The 25,663-nt window shown below is 33.2% G+C and overlaps 2 protein-coding genes across 2 annotated transcripts in view; one reads left to right on the top strand and one right to left on the bottom strand.

Annotated features, from left to right (window-relative positions):
- Positions 1–131: 131 nt before the first annotated feature.
- Positions 132–18,620, top strand: LOC129264952 (cytoplasmic dynein 2 light intermediate chain 1-like). Its single transcript, XM_064101944.1, has 13 exons — positions 132–299; positions 2,543–2,616; positions 2,935–2,990; positions 3,423–3,527; positions 7,383–7,471; positions 8,027–8,213; positions 8,931–8,999; positions 9,811–9,888; positions 12,913–12,992; positions 13,495–13,568; positions 14,402–14,499; positions 15,494–15,583; positions 16,045–18,620. The coding sequence occupies exons 1-13, from the start codon at positions 289–291 to the stop codon at positions 16,129–16,131; spliced, it is 1,098 nt and encodes a 365-aa protein (XP_063958014.1). The 5' UTR covers positions 132–288; the 3' UTR covers positions 16,132–18,620.
- Positions 18,608–25,663, bottom strand: part of LOC129264951 (exportin-5-like) — a 21,033-nt gene continuing 13,977 nt past the window's right edge. Inside the window, exons 10-14 of the mRNA XM_064101943.1 lie at positions 25,309–25,484; positions 24,770–24,874; positions 23,731–23,868; positions 22,891–23,046; positions 18,608–21,611 (exon numbers count right to left, since the gene is read on the bottom strand). Of these exons, the coding sequence (XP_063958013.1) occupies positions 21,456–21,611; positions 22,891–23,046; positions 23,731–23,868; positions 24,770–24,874; positions 25,309–25,484 (731 nt within the window). The 3' untranslated portion in view covers positions 18,608–21,455. The remainder of the gene's footprint in view (positions 21,612–22,890; positions 23,047–23,730; positions 23,869–24,769; positions 24,875–25,308; positions 25,485–25,663) is intronic.

Raw genomic sequence — 25,663 nt, forward strand, 5'->3', positions numbered from 1 at the left:
TTAATGATTTAAAAAAGGTTATTTGATAAACTATTTATATTTTATAATAATTAATTATTATATAAAAATGTATTTAAAATAGATATAAATGATAAATGTTACCTATAATCATTAAGAATGAACTCTCAGTAATAGACTAGTGCGCATGTTCACCCAAGAAATTCCTCTTGACGACTGTAAACAATTGAAATCTCGGTTCGGAAAAATGATGTTTTTATGTTGACCCCCGACTTCTTTATTTCTTATATCTTGTTTATTCCAGAATTCACTTGAGAAAAACAATCAGAGATGCCTAAATCGTGAGTATAAAATTTGCAATTATTTTACCTTTTTCCCCGATTGAATCACATCGTTATATACGTAAAAATTGATCCTCGACGTCGACTGAGCAGCGGCAAGGAGCAAGGCTTCCCCGAACTTCAGGGATCGTAACTTTGGAAGCTCCGCTGCGTTATGGCCCGATTGGTCGATTACGCACGATCACGAGTCACGACGGAGCTTCCAGGCCAGCCCAGCCCCAGGGGCAAGGCCAGGCCCCAGCCCCCGCAACCAGCCCAGCCCTAACGTTAGGCCGACTCACACGTATTTGCTAGCCAGGCGGCTTCTTGAGAGTAAAAATCATTTACTAACGTAGGCTTACTCTAAACGAAGCCAGGGTCAGGAGTCCTTTCTATTCATCTGCGTGTAGGCCTACCGCAAAAAACCCTGAAACTTTCGCCCCCGAGATTTCTACTTTCCTTCTAAAAAAGATCTAGCTCTAATTAATCATGTACATGGCCATGGGATAAAACTTCATTTCCGACATTTCTACGCTCTCGTTATTTTTAAACAAGAATTCATCAAAAAAAATGAAACAATATTGTGAAAAGACGGAAGACTCAGAGACTTGCCCGATGTTTACGCCGCCATCTTGTTTCTTATTGTACTTCCCCAACTCAATTAGATCTATAGATCCAACCTGGGTTAGACTATCTTTCAGATTGAACAAAAAAATGGTGCCCCATGCCATGTCTGTGCTTCCATTAACTTTACACACAATAAAGGGATTTATGCTGAAATTTAAAGGGAAATATTTGTATCTAGATTGAATAAATAGATGTATAGTAAATTCTAGCAAAATGCTTAAAATTTCATCAAAATCTGATAACAAATAGCGAAGACGAAGTAATTGAATTTTAAAGTTTAACAATATATTGTGAAAACAGTTATAATAATGCACGCCTTCATGAATATTCATTAGATGGGCTGATGATGTTACATTCCCACTTTCCTTTTTCTCATGTTATATGAAATCATAATTATTTCATTTTTTATACATGTGTGAATGATTTGTCTCTCTTGTAATGAAATACATTACTGCAACAATATATAATGCACTTAATCAGTTGTCATTACAATATTTCCTTGGAGGAACAAAAATTGAATAATCCAATTTCATTTCATATAATACAAAGAACAAGTGTGGATATGACATCATCAGTTTGCTCATTAAATATTCATGAAGACATGTGTAGAACTGTTTCACTGTAATAATGTTGATCTTTTCTTTAAAATGGCATAACTTTGGTATTCCTTGTCAGATTTTGATCAAACTTTGTCTCATTTTTCTTAATCTGTTCAAATCATATTACTTTCAGTCTGGAGTACCCCTTTAATGAATTCCAAACATAAAATACATGTTGACATTGTATTGCTAAGAAGTAGATCTATGTGTCTAGTTGTTTAGCAAAGAAGCCCTGATTGTTAAAGAAGGTATTACTCTTGCAATAATTGTATCATTATTTAATAGGTTAATGCCACTTCCTATAGGATACACATCTATATTATTACAGCACAAATAAAAAAAAATGTAAAGGCACAGCAAATCTCGGCCAGAGGTACAGTATGTAAGTGAAAACAAATTTCCAAGGCCAATGAGAGGGGCATTGATGGCTATGAGGACAATCTAATCTACAACCATGGTCTTCTATGGCCTTGGATTATTTTAATTCAAGCCCTGCTGAGCCTACCATATATATATACATGTCAAATATTTACTTTAAAAAAACATGATATGTCACAAAGTATATCTTTTCTCTTTTTGCCCTTTTTAGTGAATAAAACTATGTTGTTTAATACTTAATCATTCTTTTGGAAAGTACATGTATCAAAAGCATCAAACATGTGGATGCGAAAGTCTGTAACAAGTTCCTATTACAGACTACACTGTCTAAACAGAAACAGTGTATCATTATTGCTTGGAAAAAGACCCCCTATTTAGCCTTTAATCCTGTGCTTATTTTGCTAATTCCTCAGCAAATATACAATCTCTTCCAGAATCTTTTGGCACATACATGTATTTCAAACAGACACATGGATAGTCATGTTATTAGATTCTATACGAATTCATTTTAAAATCGTGACCACCACCGGCATTATTTTCAAAATTTAGCTAAGAACCTATTCTTTTGAAAAATTTCCCATGGAAATCCCCATTTAAAATCAATCACATCTGGCTAATGTCTAAATTATCTGAATTATTGCATTTCTTGTATAATTTCAGTGTGGAGAAATCAATTTGGGACATTGCCATTCTTGAAGCTGAAAAGAAGAATGCTTCTGAATCCAAAGATGAGGGTAAGGTTGCCAGTTGCTTACAGACAGTTTGTTTTAGGCCAAGAATTCCATTTTGAAATTATCATATACTTCGTTATTTAATTAAATTTACAGAGTAAACAGTTAAAGAGGAAGGAGAAACTTGAAATGAGGAATCAGAAAAAGAGGAGGATGATAGTGATAGTGACAATGGTGACTAGGTGATAGTGATGTTGGTAATGATGATGATGCTGCTAAGTCTGATGATGATCCACTTTTGCCTTATAGAGTTGCTCTGTTACCCTATACTATGTGATTTCAGATTCAATTCTTCTTGCTTTATACAATTTTATATTCCAGGTGGCGAAACAAAGGGCTCAGAGAATCACATTTTGTTTATTGGCAGTAAAAATGCAGTAAGTTATCAAATAGGCCTATATGTTGCCACCAATGTCAGTGACATGTGCATATTTGTTTTGGAAACATAAATTTGACTTATTTGACATAATTTTGTTGATTTGGGCCAATATACATGTATAAAATTACTTGAAAATGTGTAAAACAGTTAATTAAACAATTATCACAAAATTCTACAAAATATTTCGTAAACAATGATTGTCATTAATTTCACCAATTTATTGTAATTTTATTGTAATCAAGATAGTTCATCAATAAGATCAATAATACAGAAAATGAATGATAAATGGCATATGCTATAATATGAAACTAATCTTGATTGTATCTTAGCACTGTACAATTTTATTTATTAAAGAGATACATCTGATGATGATTACATTTATTCATGTCAACTCAAAGCTACATCTTTTCTTTCTGTGCATTTTACCAAGGGAAAGACATCAATAATTCTCCGGTTTTTGGAGAAGGAGGAGGCACCAAAACCCACAATCGCACTGGAATACACATTTGGTAGAAGAGCTAAAGGTCACAATATGGTATGTTGTGCTGGTGTATTAGTTAATATTACAATTAAATGGTTGATAGTTCAATTTTTCTAGTTTCATTTTGTATGTTTTAACACAAATTGTACTCCTCTGATTTTGATGGTTTATAAATGAATTAAATATAATTCAGTGATATTTAACTCATCCATATTCTATTCATACATTTAACATAAGTCCAATTCTACTGATCTATTAACTGTTCAATATGATTTTTATTTAATTGTTCATATCATTAGATCTGATTACACATATCAATTTTACTTCACATATTTAATTCTCACCAATTATCAAGCTGTTTTACAACACACATTATTCTTTGTTTAATTATTGTTAAATTGAAAACACTCTACTTTTCACAAATTATCCTTTTGATGTCATACAATTTTAGATTCTAAAGAATTCTTGAATATATCTTGTTTAGTCACTTCTTGAGTATATTTTAAAAGTTTAAGAAAAAAGCACTTTTAGTAATTTCTCAGCTCATTCTATCAAATGCAGTGTTATATCGCATTTTACACATTAAAAAAATATTTTAACAACTGATATTTTAATTCACATCAAATGATATTATTTGAAATTATATTCCCTTTTTTAAATGTATGTTAATATTAAAATCAATTGACATTATATTTTGATTCTGCTGTGATTGTATAGGTTTTTATTTGTAATGATTTTGAAAACTTTCCACATTTGTTTAATTTTTGCAATATTTTTGCTTGGCTTTTTGTGATTCATCCCACAGTCCATACAAAACAGGGTAACAGATTTAGATATTTTATAATGGCTCATATCAGAAAATCTAGCAGGTGTTTTTACCAAGATTTTTGAAAAAAAAACTTTTTACTTTTAATAAACTCAACAAATACTCCCCAAATAATGTACTTTATATTCACACAAAATCTTTAGCCTCCTTTATCATAACATTTTGTCATTTCTTAAGAGTGAATGCTTAAATCAGATTTTTTTTTCCCCAGGATCTTCCTTTAGAATTTGGGTTTTCCTTATAAATTTACAATTTTTAGGAAAAGTAATTTACATGCTTGGAAAACTGCTTCGTTTGAAATTCACCAATGCAAATCCAGGGCTGAAGGAGTTCACCCAAGTCAAGAATAAGTTTTGAATTTTTTGCTCAACTTAAAAGAATGACTTTGTTTTTTTTTTAAATAGAAACTTTCATCTATCATTTTTTTTTCTGATTTTACACAAAACGAAAATGCCTGTAAATAAGTTTTCAAGTCATTTTATTATGTTTGCTAGAACTTTTTTTTTCTATTATGCCCAAATGTTTTTATACTACCCTGCATCTGCTAGTTTTCTTTGACATGGGCCATTGCATGATTTATTAGTTTAGTGATAGTGATAATACTTAGAGATATTGCATGCTTGTTAGACATACATGTATGTAGATGTATGTAGAATAATATTGTCGATGTGCATGTATCCAGCATGTTTTGTTTTATGCCTGCCTTCATGCCACTTAATGTATTCCCATTTTATAAACTGTAGCATGTTCATATTCAAACCACATTATTTTCAAACTGGAACACATTGCAAAATACTACAGTGAACAAGATTTATGCACTTGAAAGTGAAAGTTAACAGTTTGTATTATTTTTCTTAACAGTGATTTTTTATTTGGATCAATTTACTTGAAAACTTTTAGCATTCTAAGTCAGTTCATGATTTCTTTGCTTTGAAAGAGGAGTAATTCTTTACATTGACCATCTTGAATAATTAGTCAGCTTATTTAAAAATTTAGATTTAGCATTTTGGTGGAATTTGAAGATTTTACAGAATGCTACATGCCACAAAATGACATTGAATGAAAAAATAACACTGACAATTTTTTTTTGTGAGAGTAGAAAAACTACTAGCATTCATAAATTTTGGAAGTTAATTTTTTTTAATAGTACTGCTGGAATTCAGCATAAGATTGAGAAAAATCTTTTATGCACATTGGGATGAAATGATTATTATGTACATGTATATTGTCAGAATGTCAGTACACTTTATAGGTCTTTCCCCTAAGTAGTCTGATATTTTCTTGACTGAATGAGTTTGCTCTTTTTCTACTTTCTAGTGGTGTACATGTACTTAAGTAGGACAAGGGATAAGGATATGTTTTAGGACTGTACTTGCCGAGGGGATATGAATCACTTCTCTAATCAATTTAAAATGATTGATGTCATGAGGTGAAAAATTAAAAGAAAGAAGCAAAGTCTTGTTTAACAAAGAAAATGATAGAATTCTGTAACAAATTTGCTTTTGGTCAATCGAATGGAGCTATTGTACTTGCATATAAAAGAGATTGTAAGTAGATATTGATAACAAGGTTTCATGGAACTTGGCTCTAGAAATGATGCAGAGTATTATTCTTTCTAATCAGGGTCCTGTAACATATGATCAGTATTTTCTATACATTTTTAAAAATATTTTATTCAGTAAACTAACAAATTATGATTGTACATTTTAGTGTTACAAGGCACAATACTAAACTTTACATGAGGATGTTCTTGATTTTTGAACCAGAATTTAAAAAGCAAAACAAAAAAAGGGAAATGATCTCATAAAATGTTTCAGTGCTTCCTTTATTCATTTCACACGAGAATTTGAAAATGTAATTAAAAAATAAAAAATAAAGCGTCCCCCAGAATCCAGAAATAATGAGAGACATGGAGAGAAAAAGAAGAAATACCCACAGTCAACCAAGCAATACATTTTAGAGTTTTGTCAGACGTTTATCAATGTTTGGGACCGACCTTTAACATCACCATCTGAAAGAGGTGATCAGTGCTCAAAACTTTGCATTAATTTGTAACTTCCCACGTAACTTGGATTTGGTGCAGGCCAAAATGCCCATACTTTTCAAAATCTTTCCTTAAACTATTTGATCATTTGCACAATTGAGTGAATATATTTGCTCAGTTAAAGGTATTATAAACTATTATTTGTAATAATCTGATGATATGATTTAGAAAATTAACTTATTGATAGGCCTTTGTTAATACTTGGTAATTTTATTTGAATGCACAATTTATTTTCTTTATTTTGATTTACATGATGCACATGTTTATACATTATCAAACTCATTCTTTTATATTTCTTTCACCTAATCTAAGTCCACACCTCACAATTTCGTAATTTTGTTGTATTTTATTTTAATGCCTTGGGCAGGAAGCATCTTCAGTCTTGATTATTACTTTTAGTTTTATGATTAAATGCAAATTGTAATACTTCCTAATAAATTTGATTAATTATTCATGTCTGATCTGCTTTTTAATGATGCCAAATGCATTGTAATTTTGTTAGAAAAAAACTAATTGAATTTGTGAATGCCTTTTCAGTAAAACAGTTAGTAGGTTATTTTGAGCAATAATATAATGATACAATAGACAATTAAAAAAAAATTAATACCAACCAAATAAATAAATTTTGCATATATTTTTTGATGATTTTTTTTTCATCAAAAGAACAGGAGATTGATCATACTTTTGAGTAATGGGAGAGTACTCTTGTTCATATCATGTAACATGAAAGGTATGCACTTGTTATACCTAAGGTGAGTTATTCCAAAACGTGCACATACCCAGGATGTTCAGAGTAGTTGAACCTTCAGAATAATGAACCTTCTGAAAAATGAGCTGTAATTCACGTTAAATAAAGAATTCTAATTTTTTATTGTAAGGTGGTCAAGCCAAAATATGATGACAAGGATTCAAGTAACATATTATGAGAGCAGACTATTATTAGTATCATCATTATTTGCTACTTTTCGTGACATATGATTTAGCTCTCTCAGTTATTGCACTTATTAATTCATCATGGTTACTGTTCTATTTTATCTAGGTGAAAGATATTTGTCATATCTGGGAGTTAGGTGGAGGTACATTCCTGTCACAATTAACAGAGATTCCATTGACAGAGGATACAATCATGTAAGTTCAATATTTAGTTTAGATTTTCCCTCTTTTGCATTTTGTATTATAATAGGGACAAAGTAAACCTCTGTCAGTGATTGTTAAAAGGGATGTATGATACTATGTTAACAACAGACTGTATTAGAAAGGAAGGAGAAGAGGAGGAGGATACTTTCTACTGTTTATGAAAAAGGCATGATTCCTGATTATGATTACTTTCCTCTTCCCATTATCAGGTCATGTGAATAAATCTGTGAGCTGAACATGCAGGGAAACACATATTGTCATGGAAAAGTTTGTTTTTCCAGAGATTTTCTCAAAAATTCATTCAATTACTTCAATTAATACACACAATTTGATATATTTCAGACTTGATTTGTCTGTCATATGTGGTATCCTTTGCATTTAAAGTTCATTGATAATTATCATAATTAAAAAAATCAATTATATTTGACCTTGTAAATATGATTGTAGAAGTGTGGACTTGTATCATGTATCCATTTTTGTCACAATAGCACCCCAATTGAATCAAATAAAAAATGAATTGACACATGGTTACGATTTTGATCTTAGGTCATCATCAGTGATGGTAGTAATGGACCTATCACAGCCTTATGAACTATGGCACACTATGGAAACACTCATCAAGAGTGCCTTAGATAGGGTGGAACAGGTCATCTCAAAAGCATCCAGGAACGACCCTAGTATACAGGATAAGATCAAAGAGAGGGCATGGAAGAGGATAGGAGTTGATCACCCTGTAAGTAGAATCTGGATCACTGCCGAAGGATTATTTCAATCATTACATTTTCAAAATAAAATTTAAAAAATGTAGTAAATTTTTGTTTTCAATTCTATAGAAATATATCTAATGAAACACTTTAATTTCAGATTGGGTTATTGATTGAAAATATGTGCTTAACCAATGTATAATATGTTTTAAATGAATTCATTTTTTTTTTACTGCGAGGGACTTGCTTTGTATTGTCATTCACATAAAATGTCTAACGATACTGTCGGCTCTAGTTTATAAATATTTTTCGTCTGATGGGTTAGATGATTGCAAATGCAATATTTTCTAGCCATGAACAATATCTGATAGAAAAGCACATTCTGTCAATATCTAGATATGTCTGTAAACCAAGGTTTGAAGAACAAATTAAACACAGGTCAAATTAACATGTGTAATTGTCAAACAGACAGTATTATCATATGGCAGTCCTTTACTCTATAAAAAGTGCTATTTGAAAAATGGTTGTTGGATGGAGTTGAATGTTGTGATTATTTTGTTTTTCAGAAAAGACGATTTCTTTGTATGTCTTTTAGCATAAGAAATGCAAAGGATTACTTATATAGCTGGAGTATGAAAGCATATCAAATTATAAATGGTATAAATGGTTACTTTTCAATAGCAAAGTAAATTACTTCTTTGATGTTTAGGTATTTTTTTTCATTATTTCTCCATTTATCTTTACAGGACAGAGATATGTTGGATCCTTTCCCATTACCTTTGGTTATTATTGGTACAAAGTATGATGTGTATCAGGTACGGATGAATTGATTCATACAATTAACCTAATGCCATATTTTGAACTGGGTTGTCGTTGTACAAAGCCTATATGTGAGTCCGATTTTCAGTTGCCATTCTTAAGCATTCTTTAGTTAATTCATATTCAAAGAGATCACCTACCTGTCTACAATGATCATATTTTAAATTCTCTTCTATATGTGGTTCGTTATGAAGAAGTGCTGTAGAAAACCTCTCCACTATGGTAATTTACCTGTATATTCATTTTCTTGTCTCCTTTTTTTAGAGGTCTACAGATACATAGAACAGGTGGGTGTTTCATAAAGCTGTTCGTAAGTTAAGAGCGACTTTAAGAACGACTGGTGAACCTTACGGGCTAAATAATCACCGACATATAATGGTGAACATCATTTACCACAAGAAAGGATCACCAGTCGCTCTTAACTTACGAACAGCTTTATGAAATGGGCCCCAGGGTAGTAAGATATCAGGTAATGATATAGATACATGTTGTACTTATTCAGATCAGTGACTTGAATTCTTATAATTCAATTAGATTTGTTTTAAAGTGGGCAACAAATATTTAATCAAAGGTTTAGAATATGATACAGGTATTTACACAGTATAGTGCATGATAAATGTATGTAGCACAAAAAAATAAAACTGCTTTATATATGATTTTGTTTAATGAAACAAATGTTTGAACATAGTTTTCCAGAACAGGAAAATGTATATTTTTCAGAAATTCAGTATTAGTAGCACAGATACTGCCTTAAGAAAAAGGTGAAAATGGCAAATTAATGAAGAAATTTATTGTGTTTATAAACAGGACTTTGACCCCGAGAAGAGAAAAGTAATCTCCAAGACATTACGTTTCATTGCACACAACTATGGAGCAGCTCTTCAGGTAAGTTTAAAAGGAATGTTCAGATCTTATCAATTTTATTGTCTCGCCTGCATAGCAGAGCGAGACTATAGGCGCCGCTTTTCCGACGGCGACGGCGGCGGCGTCAACATCAAATCTTAACCTAAGGTTAAAGGAGAATGAAACTCTTGGAGCAAGTTAGCTTTTGTGAAAGTAGAAAAATCAAAGAATATGATCAACAAAAGTTTGAGTGAAATAGGACTAGCAATAGAAGAGTTATGGGCATTTGAATGTCGAGATCACTAATGCTATGGAGATCCTCCCATTGGCAATGCGACCAAGATCTATGATGTCACAGATGAACAACTCTCCCCTTTTGGACACTGAAAATATACCCCAAAACATCTCTTTTTGCTCATTCTAATCATATGACAAACGATTCATCAATGATATAATGTTGTGAAACCTCTGTACTTGTCCTCTCATAAAGATAACACCTCACCTTGTGATAGACTCTATAAAAGTGAGAATATAAGTGAAATAAGTACTAAAGTAATGAGGGAGTTGTACGTGTGTGACATCACAGATCTTGGTCGCATTGCCAATGGGAGGATCTACATGGCATTAGTGATCTCAATATTCAAATGCTCATAACTTTCTTATTATTCATTCAATCTTCCTCAAACTTTCAACAATATGTTTCTTGGATTTTTCTCTTTGATATGGATTGAGCTGGTTTCAAGGGTTTCATTCTCCTTTAAGTTTTTGAAATGACATCATAACTTAGAAAGTATATGAACCTAGTTCATGAAACTTGGACATAAGGTTAATCAAGTATTACTGAACATCCTGCCTGAGTTTCAGGTCACATGACCAAGGTCAAAGGTCATTTAGGGTCAATGAACTTAGACCATGTTGGGAAAATTATTTTCAAAACCTTAACCGAAGGTTAAGTTTTTGAAATGACATCATAACTTAAAAAGTATATGGACCTAGTTCATGAAACTTGGGCATAAGGTTAATCAAGTATTAGTGAACATCCTGCTCGAGTTTCAGGTCACGTGACCAAGGTCAAAGGTCATTTAGGGTCAATGAACTTTGGTCAAGTTGGGGGCATTTGTTGAATTACTATCATAACTTTGAAAATTTATGGATCTAGTCCATGAAACTTGGACATAAGGTTAATCAAGTATTAGTGAACATCCTGCCTGAGTTTCAGGTCACATGACCAAGGTCAAAGGTCATTTAGGGTCAATGAACTTTGGCCAAGTTGGGGGTATTTGTTGAATTACCATCATAACTTTGAAAATTTATGGATTTAGTTCATGAAACTTGGACATTAGGTTAATCAAGTACCACTGAATATCCTGTGTGAGTTTCAGGTCACATGACCATGGTCAATGGTCATTTAAGGTCAATGAACTTTGGCCGTGTTGGGCGTATATGTTAAATTACCATCCTAACTCTGAAAGTTTATGGATCTAGTTCATAAAACTTGGACATAAGAGTAATCAAGTATCACTGAACATCCTGTACGAGTTTCAGGTCACATGACCATGGTCAAAGGTCATTAAAGGTCAATGAACTTTGGCCGTGTTGGGGGTATTTGTTGAATTACCATCCTAACTCTGAAAGTTTATGGATCTAGTTCATAAAACTTGGGATATAAGAGTAATCAAGCTTCACTGAACATCCCCTGTGAGTTTCAGGTCACAAAACCAAGTCAAAGGTCAGTTAAGGTCAATAAACTTAGGCCATGTTGGGGTAATTGTTGAAGTGCCATCATAACTTTGAAAGTTTATGGATAGAGAATGAATGAAATGTGGACATGGGTGAAGTTGACAAGTCTTAAGTCACCGTTCAAATGTCATCTATGGTCAATGAACGTGGTATTATATCATTATATGAAAGGTGTTTTTGTGAATGATTATTTTATAGTAGTTTTCAAAGTTAGCACTGCTGCTATGTTAAATTGCGTAATGCAGGCGAGACTGCCAGAGGCGTTCCACTTGTTATCAATACTTATTCATATGTGCTTGTACAAAATTAGAAATTCTCTTTTTATTTTTCAAAGGAAATAAAAGCAATATTCCTGGGGAGCGTTTCATGAAAGGACTTGTCGGACGTTTTATCCGACAAGTTCCATTTTTCCGACAGTAACCATAGTAACTGTGCTTCTCAGCCAATCTAATTCAAGGAAAGATGTCAGATCTGACAACTTGTCGGATGAAAATGTTGATGAAACGCTCCCCTGGTCCCCTGGATCAATGAGATAAAATTGAAAGCAATGGTTGACTCTCAAATTCATGACATTCATTTTCATTTGGAAGTTCATTTGCTCATAATGTGGGAGCAGTCGTATATTGCATTGACATTAAAATTTGTTTACCAATTATTTAACGGTCGTTTATGAATGATAATTGACATAATTATGTTTTACACCTGTTTAATTAGATTAAGAATTTCAAACCAAGGATATAAGTTTCATCTTGCTACATGTACATATAGCTTAGGTGTATATTTCAATGTAATTTACAAGGAAGGAATGCTAAATAATATAATATACCATATTTGAGTGTCATATCCAGGTCGCTTATCAATTCCATCCTGTCATGTGACCTAGTTCAATGTCCTTATTAGGATTATTTTTATCTTTTTTACTGCTCTATTGAAATCAGTGGACTTCTGATGAAGTTTAAAGAAAGTTAGTTAAAATATATTGCAAAGAGGAATCAATTGAAATATTTTGGAAAGAATATACCTGACTACATGAATAAAAATAGGAAATAGATAGAAAATGGTAATCAGAGTTTGATGAGAAAATAATGAGAAATAGACTAATTGATAAATGATAGATTACTACAGAACCAGTCAAGGTGTAAAGAAGAGGACATTAAGGAAATATGACGTGGTAGGGATGAAGGACAGAGGTAAAGAGAAAAGGGGGAAATAAAATGATAAATGGAGGAAGGGGATATAGAGAGGATTGGAGATCTATGAATGCATCACAGGACAGATAAAAAATGAAGAGAGGTTCATAATCCTTGTATTTGTTTCACTTTACAGTTTTCAAGTAACAAGACGGATGGTCTGATGTCTAGAACCAAAAACCTTGTCAGTCATCTAGCCTTCTCAACAACTCTCAGGTATACCATGATAGTACTTGGGTTAACATTCAGGCATACATGTAGATCAAGGAAGGGGGACACATATCCCCTGTCAAAGTTTTTAGTCAAACTTGTTAGGTGAGGTTGTATGAGCTTCTCCTTGTATGAGAAGTACCCCCTTGTCTGCCTTCAGTGAACAACCCCCTGTCCATAAATTATAATGCATTCTCTAATTCTATAGTACTTTTTAATTAATTAATAGACATGCATTGATGTCATTGTGTCGCCATCTTAGAGGCTTGAGCCATTGCCTTGCATGCGTTTGTGATCTGCAGCTGTTGCACCTCTGACAACTCTGTATTCCTATATCCTTTGAGGGAGGGCGCTATGATATAACATCATATGCATAAGGTATATTATAATGTAATCTTTGACATTCTCTGATTTGCCTCATCAGGATTAAAGAGCATAGTACTTTAATGATTAGTTGTGCTTTTTCTCTAATATTTCATATATATATGTATTTTCTTTTTCTTGACAGCTTGAAGACTATATCTGTAGATCCTAACAAGCCAATTTCAGTTCCATTTGGACTTGATTCATTGGAACAAATAGGTCAGTATAGTTACACAACACATGAGGAGAGCCTGTAAACATAAATATTTTTGTAGGTAACCCCAACCATTTCTTGTTGTTTGTGTTAGATGTATATTGTTAAGTTTCTGTTGAACTTTTATTTTTGTCATGTCGCTATAAATGGCTGTTCCTGGAAATTGAATAAACATAAACATACAGAATTAATATTTCAATGAATAATTTTTTTTTTAATTCCACCCCCCCAAATAAAAAAATTGAAGACACCTGAAAATTCAAGGACATATGATTTTTTCAATGACATTTATGCTTGAGGAGTATATTGTGATATAAGAATTCTATCAAAGTTACAGGTTATGGAAAATGAGATATTGATCCATATTTAAGCATATATGTGAAAGTGTTTTGTAGTATGAATTTATAGATTTGGTTGTCTAATCAGTACATATTGCTACAGAATAGAGAGGAAACGATTTCTTTAACTCTTGAATTGTGCAATTTAGTACTGTACTCATTCAACATTTAAAGTTGTGAAATAAGGAAAATTAACTGATAATGCAGTATTCTGAAATCGGGAAAAACAGTTACTGATAACCTTACATGGTTAGATTTATAAAATAACATGCTTATTTTAGTTATGATTGAAAAATTCTGAATCTTTTGGTTCGTAATCTGTATTCTTATATAAAATAACTTTGGTGGTCGTTTTGTTAGATTGTTTTTAAATTCAATTTATGATTTTTACCACAACTTTAATGTTTAAAAAAATATAGGCCTACGTATGTACATTAGTTGATCAATGGAAAACTGTCATTTTCAATTTATTTTGATCTAATTCTTTCTTTGTATCTCAGGTTTACCACCAGTAGGTGATGATGATCTTGGTAGATCTAATGCAAGGACACCGTTAGACTTATGGAAACAGGCTTTCACATCATACTTCCCACAGAAGGTAAATATTTTTCTTGTTATGTTGGTGAATAGGCATGTTTACTAAGTGATTTGAATTCATGTATGTTTCTTTCCTGAGTAATGATGTATTCCTTTTAACCTGGTGGTGATAAGTAAACTACAATACTTGTAGTGTAGTTTGCATGCATTAATTATTTGCTAGGTCTGGTGAAAAGCATTCAGGTTGTAGAAAAGAGCGATAGTTATAAAAGAAAGCTTGACATTTTCAAATGTTAGTTTAACAAGTCTACTTGAGTGTCATTATTTTTTCAATGAAATGTATTCTCTTTATTTTCTTAATTCTCAAGGTATTGTGGTTGTAGTCTGCATTGCTTTATTAGAGAAAGTTCCAATGTGTGGGGAAATAAGGTTGGCAGTATTTGGCTTATTTTCTCTTGTTCTTGGGGACAAACGCTTGATTTTTTACACTGTCAGTTTCCATTACAACTATTCATCGTCATATAACTTGACTCTTAAGTAAATTGAAATCTTTTAATTATTTTTTCTAAATTAAAAATAGAGATTGAAAACTGACAATTTTATTGAAATTTTTCTTTCCACCAATATAGGGCCTACACAACAATATGCCACAAATTCAAGTTTTTGAGCACTCAAAATATTTAAAAAATACAAAAATATTCCCCAAGTTACTAATGAAAAATAAATTGAAACTTTATAAAAATTAGTATTTTGGGGTATAAAAGTGGGATTTTAATGATTTTTTTTAAATGTGTGTTGTATACTGCATAGATCTACATGTAGATTTCCCATAGGCAGGGTGGTTGCAGTGACAAGTGACATATACATATGCATTCCCTTATCTGGCACAGAGATATTTTATCAACTTGTTTCTAGAGAGCTACAATTCATTGGATTAAGTTAGAATTGACTGTTTCAATGTTTGGCAAGCATCTGACAAGCTTTGGGGTTGTCAAGAACTTGTTTTGTTTGAAAAGCATTAATATGCCCCTTTTTATGCTTGTGTTTTTATACAGAGTACGATCAAAGCTATTGTTGAAGACCCATCCAAAGACCCACAGTATGCAGAGGCTGCAGTAGATAATATGAGAGAACAGAAAAATAAGGTATGGTGAAACAAAATCAAGCCAATGTTCAATTTTAATACAAGAAAATCTAAGTTTTGTAATTTGCATGTTTATCACAGTAAAAGTGGAAAGGATGGCTAAGTTGCCTAGTGATTCAGATTTTAAAAGAACTTCCAATATTTGAGCCCTGTTTATTATCAAAATTGCCGTCATCACCTTTATAATCCTTATCACCCTCCTCATTGCTCTCATCGATCATCACCACCACCATCATCACAATCGAAATCACCATCACTATCCTCATCGTCACCATCATCATCATCACCATCAAAATCGCCATTACCATCGTCACCATCACCATCACCACCATTGTCGTTGTCGTGGTCATCATCACCAACATCACCACCATTCATCCAAATCTTTTTTCATCATCTCATCAGGTATAGTGAAGAATAAATAATATACTCTTGATATCATCTTGTTTTTTTTTCAAACTGCAGGAGCTTGAGAGATACAGAAAACAGGCAGAGAGAAGAGCAAAGGAAAACAAGACTGGTGGATCAGGGGATGGGATACTCAGATTATGATCACTCACAAAGGATCTGATAATTATTGGGAGTGTACAGGAAGCATCCTGTTATAGACGTACACTACACATTTTTATAAACTAATCCTAGCATCTGAATTGCTGAGGCAGGTACAGCATCCTTAAAGGGCCCAGCCACTGACAATTCATGGGGAAATTGAATCAATACGAAATTCGCAAAAGGCCAATTGACTTGCATAATATAATCCGTCCGTCATGAGCACCCATCGGACTAATGCGATATAAGTTCGGACAGCACAAATTTCACCAAACTCGTGGTTTTTTGTCTCACCTGCATAGCAGAGTGAGACTATAGGCGCCGCTTTTCCGACGGCGGCGGCGGCGGCGACGGCGGCGTCAACACCAAATCTTAACCTGAGGTTAAGTTTTTGAAATGACAGCATAACTTAGAAAGTATATGGACCTAGTTCATGAAACTTGGCCATAAGGTTAATCAAGTATTACTGAACATCCTGCCTGAGTTTCATGTCACATGACCAAGGTCAAAGGTCATTTAGGGTCAATGAACTTAGACCATGTTGGGGGAATCAACATCAAAATCTTAACCTAAGGTTAAGTTTTTGAAATGTCATCATAACTTAGAAAATATATGGACCTAGTTCATGAAACTTATACATAAGGTTAATCAAGTATCACTGAACATCCTGCATGAGTTTCACGTCACATGACCAAGGTCAAATGTCATTTAGGGTCAATGAACTTTGGCCGAATTGGGGGTATCTGTTGAATTACCATCATAACTTTGAAAGTTTATGGATCTGATTCATGAAACTTGGACATAATAGTAATCAAGTATTACTGAACATCCTGTGCAAGTTTCAGGTCACATGATCAAGGTCAAAGGTCATGTAAGGTCAAAGAACTTTGGCCACGTCGGGGGTATTTGTTGAATTGCCATCATATCTCTATAAGTGTATTGGTCTAGTTCATAAAACGTGGAAATACGAGTAACCAAGTATCACTGAACATCTTGTGCGAGTTATAGTAGTTTTCAAAATCAGCACTGCTGCTATATTGAATCGCGTGATGCAGGTGAGACGGCCAGAGGCATTCCACTTGTTTACTTCGGATCATCGCAAGTCCAGTTTCCAACAATCCCAATTCCTAGACTCATTGCAGGTCTCTTGATTGCTAAACCAAAATAAATAACCTCTGTGAAGTTACATGTTTCAAAGTGAAAACACGCAGTTTACTTTTGGTTGGTTAGTCTACTAACTATTGCTCTCCTATAGACCTCCCAGACATGCCGGCATCTATTACATAACACCCCCAGGCATGCAGCAGAGTGAAAGACTTGAATCCCTTCTCTTTTCTGAGATAAGCCTTGATTTTCCTCATGATTTGTCAATGAAAGGTTGCTTTAATATCACTCTTGAAGGATAAAACACATGTATTGGACTCTTCTGATAATTATATTGGAAGTGTATACATTGAGTCTTATCATTTTTAGTAGCTAATGCATCTAATTAGCCGAGGGCAGAATTTTAATGAAATACAATGACAAGAAACATACCCAATATGGAAATTTTATGATGGTAAAACAATTAATTTTACATCAACATTACAGACTTATCCTGTTTCACAAACCATAATGTAAGCGGTAGAAGTAGCTAATAGACATTAAGTAATCTGGGTCTCGTGTGTAATGTGCAATACACTTTTCTGCAAAGGATGCAAGTCTGCAAGGGTGTATAGAGGAAATCATGAGGGTGTAAAAACATGTGGCTGATTTCTTTTAACTTTTCTGACAAGACCCCCCCCCCCAAAAAAAAAAGGTAGGGGTTTGATACTCAAATAGGAAGCAAATACTTCTTTAAAAATCTGACAAGCAAAGAGGGACATTTTCAAAAATGGGTGCATAAAGCACAATTGTAGCAAAGGGGGGGGGGGGGGTGATATCTTAATTTATGCATTTTTGTAATGACCCCATATAATCTATATCTCTTTTTAGGTATGTGTTCCTGAACTAGACTAGTTGGTCCATTTGTTTTAATAGTATGTGTGCACTTGGCTAGGAAAGTGACTTTTTTTAAGATGGTATTTCTTAAATATAGCCCTCATGGAAAAGATTATGATGAATTAAATTGAATGTAATTTTTCCGACAAAATGGTCTAAACTGTATAATTTACTTCAAGTTTAATGTGCAAGTGACATACAACCATATTTTCTTACTTTTCACAGGTGAAAATTTAGGGCTCACAATTTGATCCTCCATACTCCATTTTGATCATCAGCATCAATGATGGTATACTCGTATGGTGTACACTCTCCTAAATATATTCTGTATTTTGAAGTGTTTGTGCTTTTCCATGACCTTTTACTTCCTTGAAGTGAGATTGAAGTACTAGTCTGTTTTACAGATCACAATTCAATTTGTATTTATGTCAATAGTCTCTGTAAATAAATGTCTATTGTGTGAATAGATAAAATATATTAAAGAAACGTTTAACTGCAGTTTGGATCAGAAACATTTGTATTTGATTTTTTTTAATGCAAGAAGGATTTACATGTACTTAAAGAATTATCCACATAATTCTACAAAAGTTATCAATTTTGAAATAGGGTTCTGGAACTATTGGTGATGAGTGTGGAGATTATGATGGTGTGGTGTCAGAGATGCAGACAATGAAGATGGTCATGGTGAGGGTGGTGATGATGATAATGATGGCAGTGGTGGTGGTGGCAGTGACAGTAAATTGTACTGCAGGCACTTAACTCTTAGGTTTCAGACTTGCAGTTTTCATTATGGAAGATGTCGGACAGTTATGCCAAATAAAGTAGCATAAAATAAGCTCAAATGTAATATTCAAAATTACTACAAAATTCTTTTTTTTAAATTATTATAGGGTGTGGTAGGGGAATCTTATTGAATCCTGCAAATATAAGGGACATGGAAGTATTTGCTTAAACCATGTCACATGTACATGTATAATGCATTAAAAAGTTTAATCCCAAATGGCTGTAATACAGGACGTGGGGTTTTTTCAACAAAAAAGATTGCATACCACCTCCAACTGGTCATAGAATCAATCACTAAGACTTCTGTTATTTAGATAGCAAGAAATACACTTTATTTACCTACAAATTGATTGTTGACATTTTGCAAATGACAACATACTTCAGTTTGTTCTCACACAATTTAACTATTGTGCAAAGTGCCTTCAAAAGACAAAATCAGACATTTCCTAAAAATAACATAAGTAACATAAAAAAAAGTATGCTCTGCATTTCAAAATGTACAAACTGGTGCATAATGTCAGACGAAAATCTAAGACTAAAATAAAAATCATTTCAGCAGAATTCATTTAAAAGGCTCCCAATACCAAACATAAATATAGGCCTTATCATGGAATAAACCACCCCTTTGTATACAGACACAGCTATGCATAGTTAATTAGTTCATGAATATGGCTTACATGCAATATACTGAAGAGAGGATATAAGGGGTGAATAGAGATAAAGCTACAATCTGGGCCCTGTTACATTAAGATTATTATATGACATCTAGAAAAATCCTTGTCATTTGATTGGTTGTTTGATATCAATCACTCTGCCCATTTAAAAAAGACATCATCCATGCAATTTTGGATCCATTCATCATGCAGTTTTGGATCAATACGATTTTATCCACTGGACGTGCACTGAGACCAACAGCGTTACACATAAAAACACTCATGTTTGCAGTGTGGGTGTTGTATGCGACAATAACAGACCATGTTTCTACTGAATGCAATTTTATTCAAATTTATAAATGTCAAATGACAAGGATCTAATTTAGGTGTCATATAAAACAAATAATAAATGTTTTATTTGTGCAATGGACAGAATCCTCATTTGGTGAAAGATGAAATAAGTGATCCATTCAACTCGGCTACACCCCGTTGGTTGGATCGTTTCATCTGTCACCTCATTAAGTTTTCTGTCCATTGCACTCGTAAACATTCATCATTGTATACTAATGGTAATTTTGTTATTTAAAAATGGTAACTCAGATGGAATCTTTGATTTTGATTGGCTGTTGAGTACTTATTACCATGGTAGTTACCACTAGATAGTAAAGTTTCCATAATAGTAACTTTGTACAATTGGGAGTCATGGGAATAAGTTTATGGAAGAAATTGCCCACAGGTGATTTTGAATAAATAAATCAATGAAGGTATGATTTTTACTTTTACTGATTAAAATAAATTAATTTCATGTTGTTAATGATCAGAATGGTGTCATCAACAATTTCCATTTAATAAACAAAAACAACCCCCAAAATGGGGAGAGGGGAACAAAATTACATAGGAAATTCATAAAATATAATTTTTGCATAGAATAAATACCAAAAAAGCCAAGAGTGTCGAGACCAGACTTATTATCACAGCAAGCAGAGCATTTTTTCTGTGTTCAAAAATTGTAAATTTTATCATTTGGCACAAATTTGAAGATAAATTGTTCTGAGTAAAATAAATGAATAAAGATCATAAATTAAGGTTCCCTTGGAAAGAATTCCCAATTAAAACATTGAAACATGAATTACAGGAAGCTTTTCATAAAAAAGTACCTGCTCATAAATTTCTTGTCCATTTCACCTTCAGATAAAGCAATGGTTTCAGCTAGTGCCATTTGCCTGAAACACTATCTATAAACACTCCATTTTTTATTGAATCCTTACCCAAAATTGGTTCAAGTTTCATGGAATTGGGAATTAAATAAGGACTTGTACATAATCATATTGTAGTATGTTTATAGATGCCTATATAATCAAAAAGAAGGTGACAATAGCACATTCATTTGCACCACTGAAAAAAAATTAATTCCCGTATATATGTTAAATAAGATATTTGCTTCAAAATTATCAAATGCTAGACATCTTGAAAGCTAGAAATCAATGAAAGAGTTGATCTCATTCATCCAACAAATGGATTTCATAGCTTATACCGCTAGTTTGTATCTTGCTAATGGTGATAGCCAATATGAAGGAATTTTCACATGCAGTGAGAGTTGGTTCGAGTTTGAGTTTCATTAAGTTGAGCATTTCATATCAGTGTCATTAGCACAGATAAGCCTAGAGTAGACATCCAGACATCTGCATGTACCAATGCATCCACAATATTAACCTGTTGAGTATTGGTGCCAAGTGGTCCCTATAGGAATTAAATATCCTGGCAGTTGAAGGGTTAATCTTTGGTTCCATAGTGAAAAAGATTGGTTGGTCCCATATCACTGTATTGACAGGAAACGTCATAAATTTCGCTCTCTTGAAAGTTGGTTGGTTCAAGTTGTTCAAGTTTAGTAGGGTTAGAGAATCTATGTCCTCATATGTCAGCCTCACTTGCAAAAAGCATGACCAGTCCTGCATCCTCTGGTCCTACCGATGAATCCATTACATTAATCTTTGGTTTCATTGGCTTCAGGATCGCTGGAAGATCACGAATAACCTCCTTTCTCTTGAACTTCTGACTCATAGGTTCCTGAAAAATAATTAAAACATTTTTCTTTTTTAATTATTCCTATTCCAAAGATATCTCAAACTATGATCTATGGAAGCCGTAGGCCTACAATTGAATTGTGCTTAAAGTGCTTCATGGTATATGGGCTCCAGTACTTTACATAAGGTGACTTAACAAAACGATGCAATGTTATAGGGGAAAAGATGGTGAGAGGAAAGCTCCAACAGAAAGTTCCCCAAAAAAATTAACCGAAACTTAAAGATGGATAACTAAAAACAAACGAATTGAAATAGGTTACAAATCCATTTTTCTGGTATTCACAAAAGTTAATGAGCAGAGAAATATATTGAAAAATATAAAAAATTACAGAAAAAAAATTGTAAAGAAAAAAAATAAGCATGTTTTGATTAATGGAATTGTTAAAATAAATTCTTGGCTCTTGAAGTTTTCTAAAGATGCTGCATGTAAATCTTAATTCTATACAAGACAATTATTCTAGAGTGATGATCCTAGCATCATACCAAATATTGATTCTTAGAAGTAACCATCCAACAAATGATCAAAGTCAGCGCATAAACTTAAAAGAAAGAGATAACATATGATTTCATTTTGAATTATTTCTAAGCACTACATACATTTCTAAAAAAAAAAAAAAAAACAAGTTTTAGTTAATACAGACATACAAAACATGTTATAACTGATTGACTTTCAAATTATATAATATTTAAAACAATTGCTGACAATACTTCAATTTACAGTCATGATAACAAATTAAACACAACAATACTCCAGCCTATTTCACAAATACAGTAAATCAACACAAATATGATAAAATAATTATCTTGCCTTTTCTAGTAAATTCCTATAAAATATTCAGGATGGTATCTGAAATTCAAACGTTCAAATTCTTGATCAGGTGTCGTTTATGAATTATATTGCATGTAGAGGCTTGTTGAACTTTTTTGGCAAAAATGAAGTACTTTTGACGGTGAAATGCCAAGACAACCACTGTCAATGAAAAGTTGAAGTAGGTATCTATCTTTACTGTATTAGATGATGTAATTGTGGTTTTGTTGGCATTGCATTGTTTATTGGGAAAAATCTATCTCTACTTTATTTTCACTTTCTCGTAGACCACAATGGTGCAGACAATGAGTGCTGACCTGAGCTCTCGAGTTAATTACTTTGATTATGAAGGTATACATGATATTCTGAATGTTGACCTGTTTTTGATGTTGCAAATGAGGATTTTCTTTTTCCTTCAATTTTTCAAAATGGAGAGATAAACATTTTATTTTACCCCAATAAAATCTTGGATGAAGCTCTTGAAGGCTTCTCTCTTCTTCCGTTCAGATGGCTTGGAGGCTGGGACCTTCTCATGGAACTTCTGTAACGCTGGTTGAGTGCAGTGAGGCAAACTCAACATAACTTCAGTCAAGATTGGATACTTCTCTCTCTGCAACAAACCAATAAATAATACACATGAGCCAGGGTCTCCAATTCATGATTTTTTTTAAAAGTAGTTATTCACAATTTATTTATTATCCATTCACTTTTCTATCTGATATCTGTGGTAAAAATTGAGCATCCAACCTGGTACGAAATTGGTATCCATAAAAGTAGCAAGTGTAAGACTCGGGTCATTAACAGTTGAGTTATTCAGGATAAATGATATAAGGACAGTGCATGAACTTTGAGGGTAGCTGCCATGAATCAAAGTCTTCTGCACAAATGCATGACTTTACTCCCTAATGATTGTACATTGATTGTTGGAAGATGCTGAAGAGGATCAACCGATGAGTTTTACTATTAACATGCAAAATATGCTTGTACTGAAATTACCAGAGAGGTATGAACGGAAAGATCTTTTCAATATTATTCAAAAAATAAACTGAATCCTCCTGTTTGAGATCACATAGTAATTCAATTACACAATCTAGCACACTGCAAGTAGGAATTTTAATGTGAACTAATCTACCGTAACATAACATATTGTAAATTTTTGCTACAGTAATTAACTTTTGAGTACACCATCTCATCCTGCTCTGTCCTGCCTCATTCCATGTCTATCTATAAAATCAGAAAGGGTCTTGGGAACAAAAAATGATCTAAGCTATCTCAAAAGACTGTTTGCACCTACCAATAGTTCGTAATGGTTCATTGCTCTGTAGATGAGTTCTGCTCTACATGTGTCATGTTCACCATGTACTTGGAGACCTTTGAGGATAGATGTATAGAGATGGGTAACTGCTTCTGGTATGAGTGGTCTGGTAGTAAGCTGGAGTGAACAAAAAAAAAAAACATTCATGGAGGGTTATAGTTTACAAGTTCAAAGCATCTCATTAGCTATGTTAGTTTGGTGTAATGTTCTTGTGTACTTGAACACCTCATCAAATAGATCAGTAGATATGGGTAACTGCTTCTGGTATGAGAGACCGGGGGCTGTTTCATTAAGTTGTTTGTAAGTTGAGAGTGACTTTAAGAACAACTGGTGATCCCTTCTTGTGGTAAATGAGTCTCCCAACGGGTTAAAGTCGCTCTTAACTTGCAATCAGCTTTATAGAACACCCACCAGGTAGCTAACTGGAGTGGACAAAATAAATAATATTACACATTCAAATAATCCCAGAAATTATATCTTTGTCTAATGTCCAATTTAGAGACCCCTGGGAAAGATGTAAATGCATAGAGACATGCAGCCAGTTCTGGTAAAAGATGTCTTTTAGCTGCCTGGGGTGGACAGAATAAAAAATTATTCAAATAAAGTTCATTAAAATATTCATGATATCATAGGATATCATGAGCTTTGTTAGTAAAGTGTTGTATTTTCAGTCTTTTTTTTCATGGATTGATTTCATTTCTGCATTAACCTGCATTAGATGTCAGTTTACAAGGTTTTTATACAAATGTAAAATAAAAAAATTAATGATATAGTCATAGTATAAGGACTGGATCAACAATATGTATAAGTCACTTTGAAGGAATGCAGGAGACCACTATTGTGAACGATTAAGCTTGATAATGATATGGACACACCAGAATATCTGGAAAGTGTATTTGGAGACATCAGAGGATAATGGTCTGATAGCAAGCTGGAGTGAAGAAAGCCAATGAATATTCAATATTCAAAACAATCTTGAACCAAGTTTATATAGAATGGAGTATAATATGGTGCTCACCTCTTGTACAATGAGCCAGGAGAGACGACATGCCTTCATGCAAACACCACTATCAGGCCAAGACATCGCTGCATATATACAGGTTACTATGCTCTCACACAGCCTCTGCGATGAAACAAGGTATTTCATATTAATAAATAACATATTCATTCATTTTGCAGTAATTTCAATTCAAAATGCTCAATGTGCCTAAAAAAGAAAGGGGAAAAAGAATGTCTTTAGACAGGTATTAAATAAACTTGGGAATGTTTAGTTTTTTCAGACCAGCTGTTCATAATTTCTTTCTGTACAAGAACACCATTATTCAATTGATCTCTAAAAGTGATATCATTTTCAAATAATTGCCCAGGCTTTCACTAGTTATACTGTACTTCCCGAGAATATTACACTATGAGGCTTCCAGAATATTACTTTTACTCATGTCATACTATTTCAGGTATCAGAATGAGCACCTATCAAAATCTATAAATGTAATCCAATAACTTCATACTGAAAATGTACTTTTATATCCCACAATATATCATGAAAGTCTGCCATGCCTCATTTTGCAAGATGATTTTCCCAAGTTCACTGATGGTTGAAGGTTCTGACCGGCCACTGTTCCCTCCTCCACTATCACACTGTTCCATTGCTTCTTCAGTCTCCATATCAAGCTCTCCTCCTCCTCCTTCCTCCTTCTTACCTGATGCTGTTCTATTGTTCCAACATAGATTACCTGACAAAACAAAACAAGTTTCATAATAATCATCAGGTTTAAGTTACTAAATCAGAAAGCATGCACATGCAGCTTGTCCTAAATAAGTATGTGATTTAACTCATAATGTGTATAAGTGAAATTTAGCACAGGGAAATACTCCTAAATTTTTCTGCGATATCCTAGCATGATAAAGAATT

The sequence above is a fragment of the Lytechinus pictus genome, chromosome 7 (assembly GCF_037042905.1).
Source record: "Lytechinus pictus isolate F3 Inbred chromosome 7, Lp3.0, whole genome shotgun sequence".
In the NCBI taxonomy this organism is placed as follows: Eukaryota; Metazoa; Echinodermata; class Echinoidea; order Temnopleuroida; family Toxopneustidae; genus Lytechinus; species Lytechinus pictus.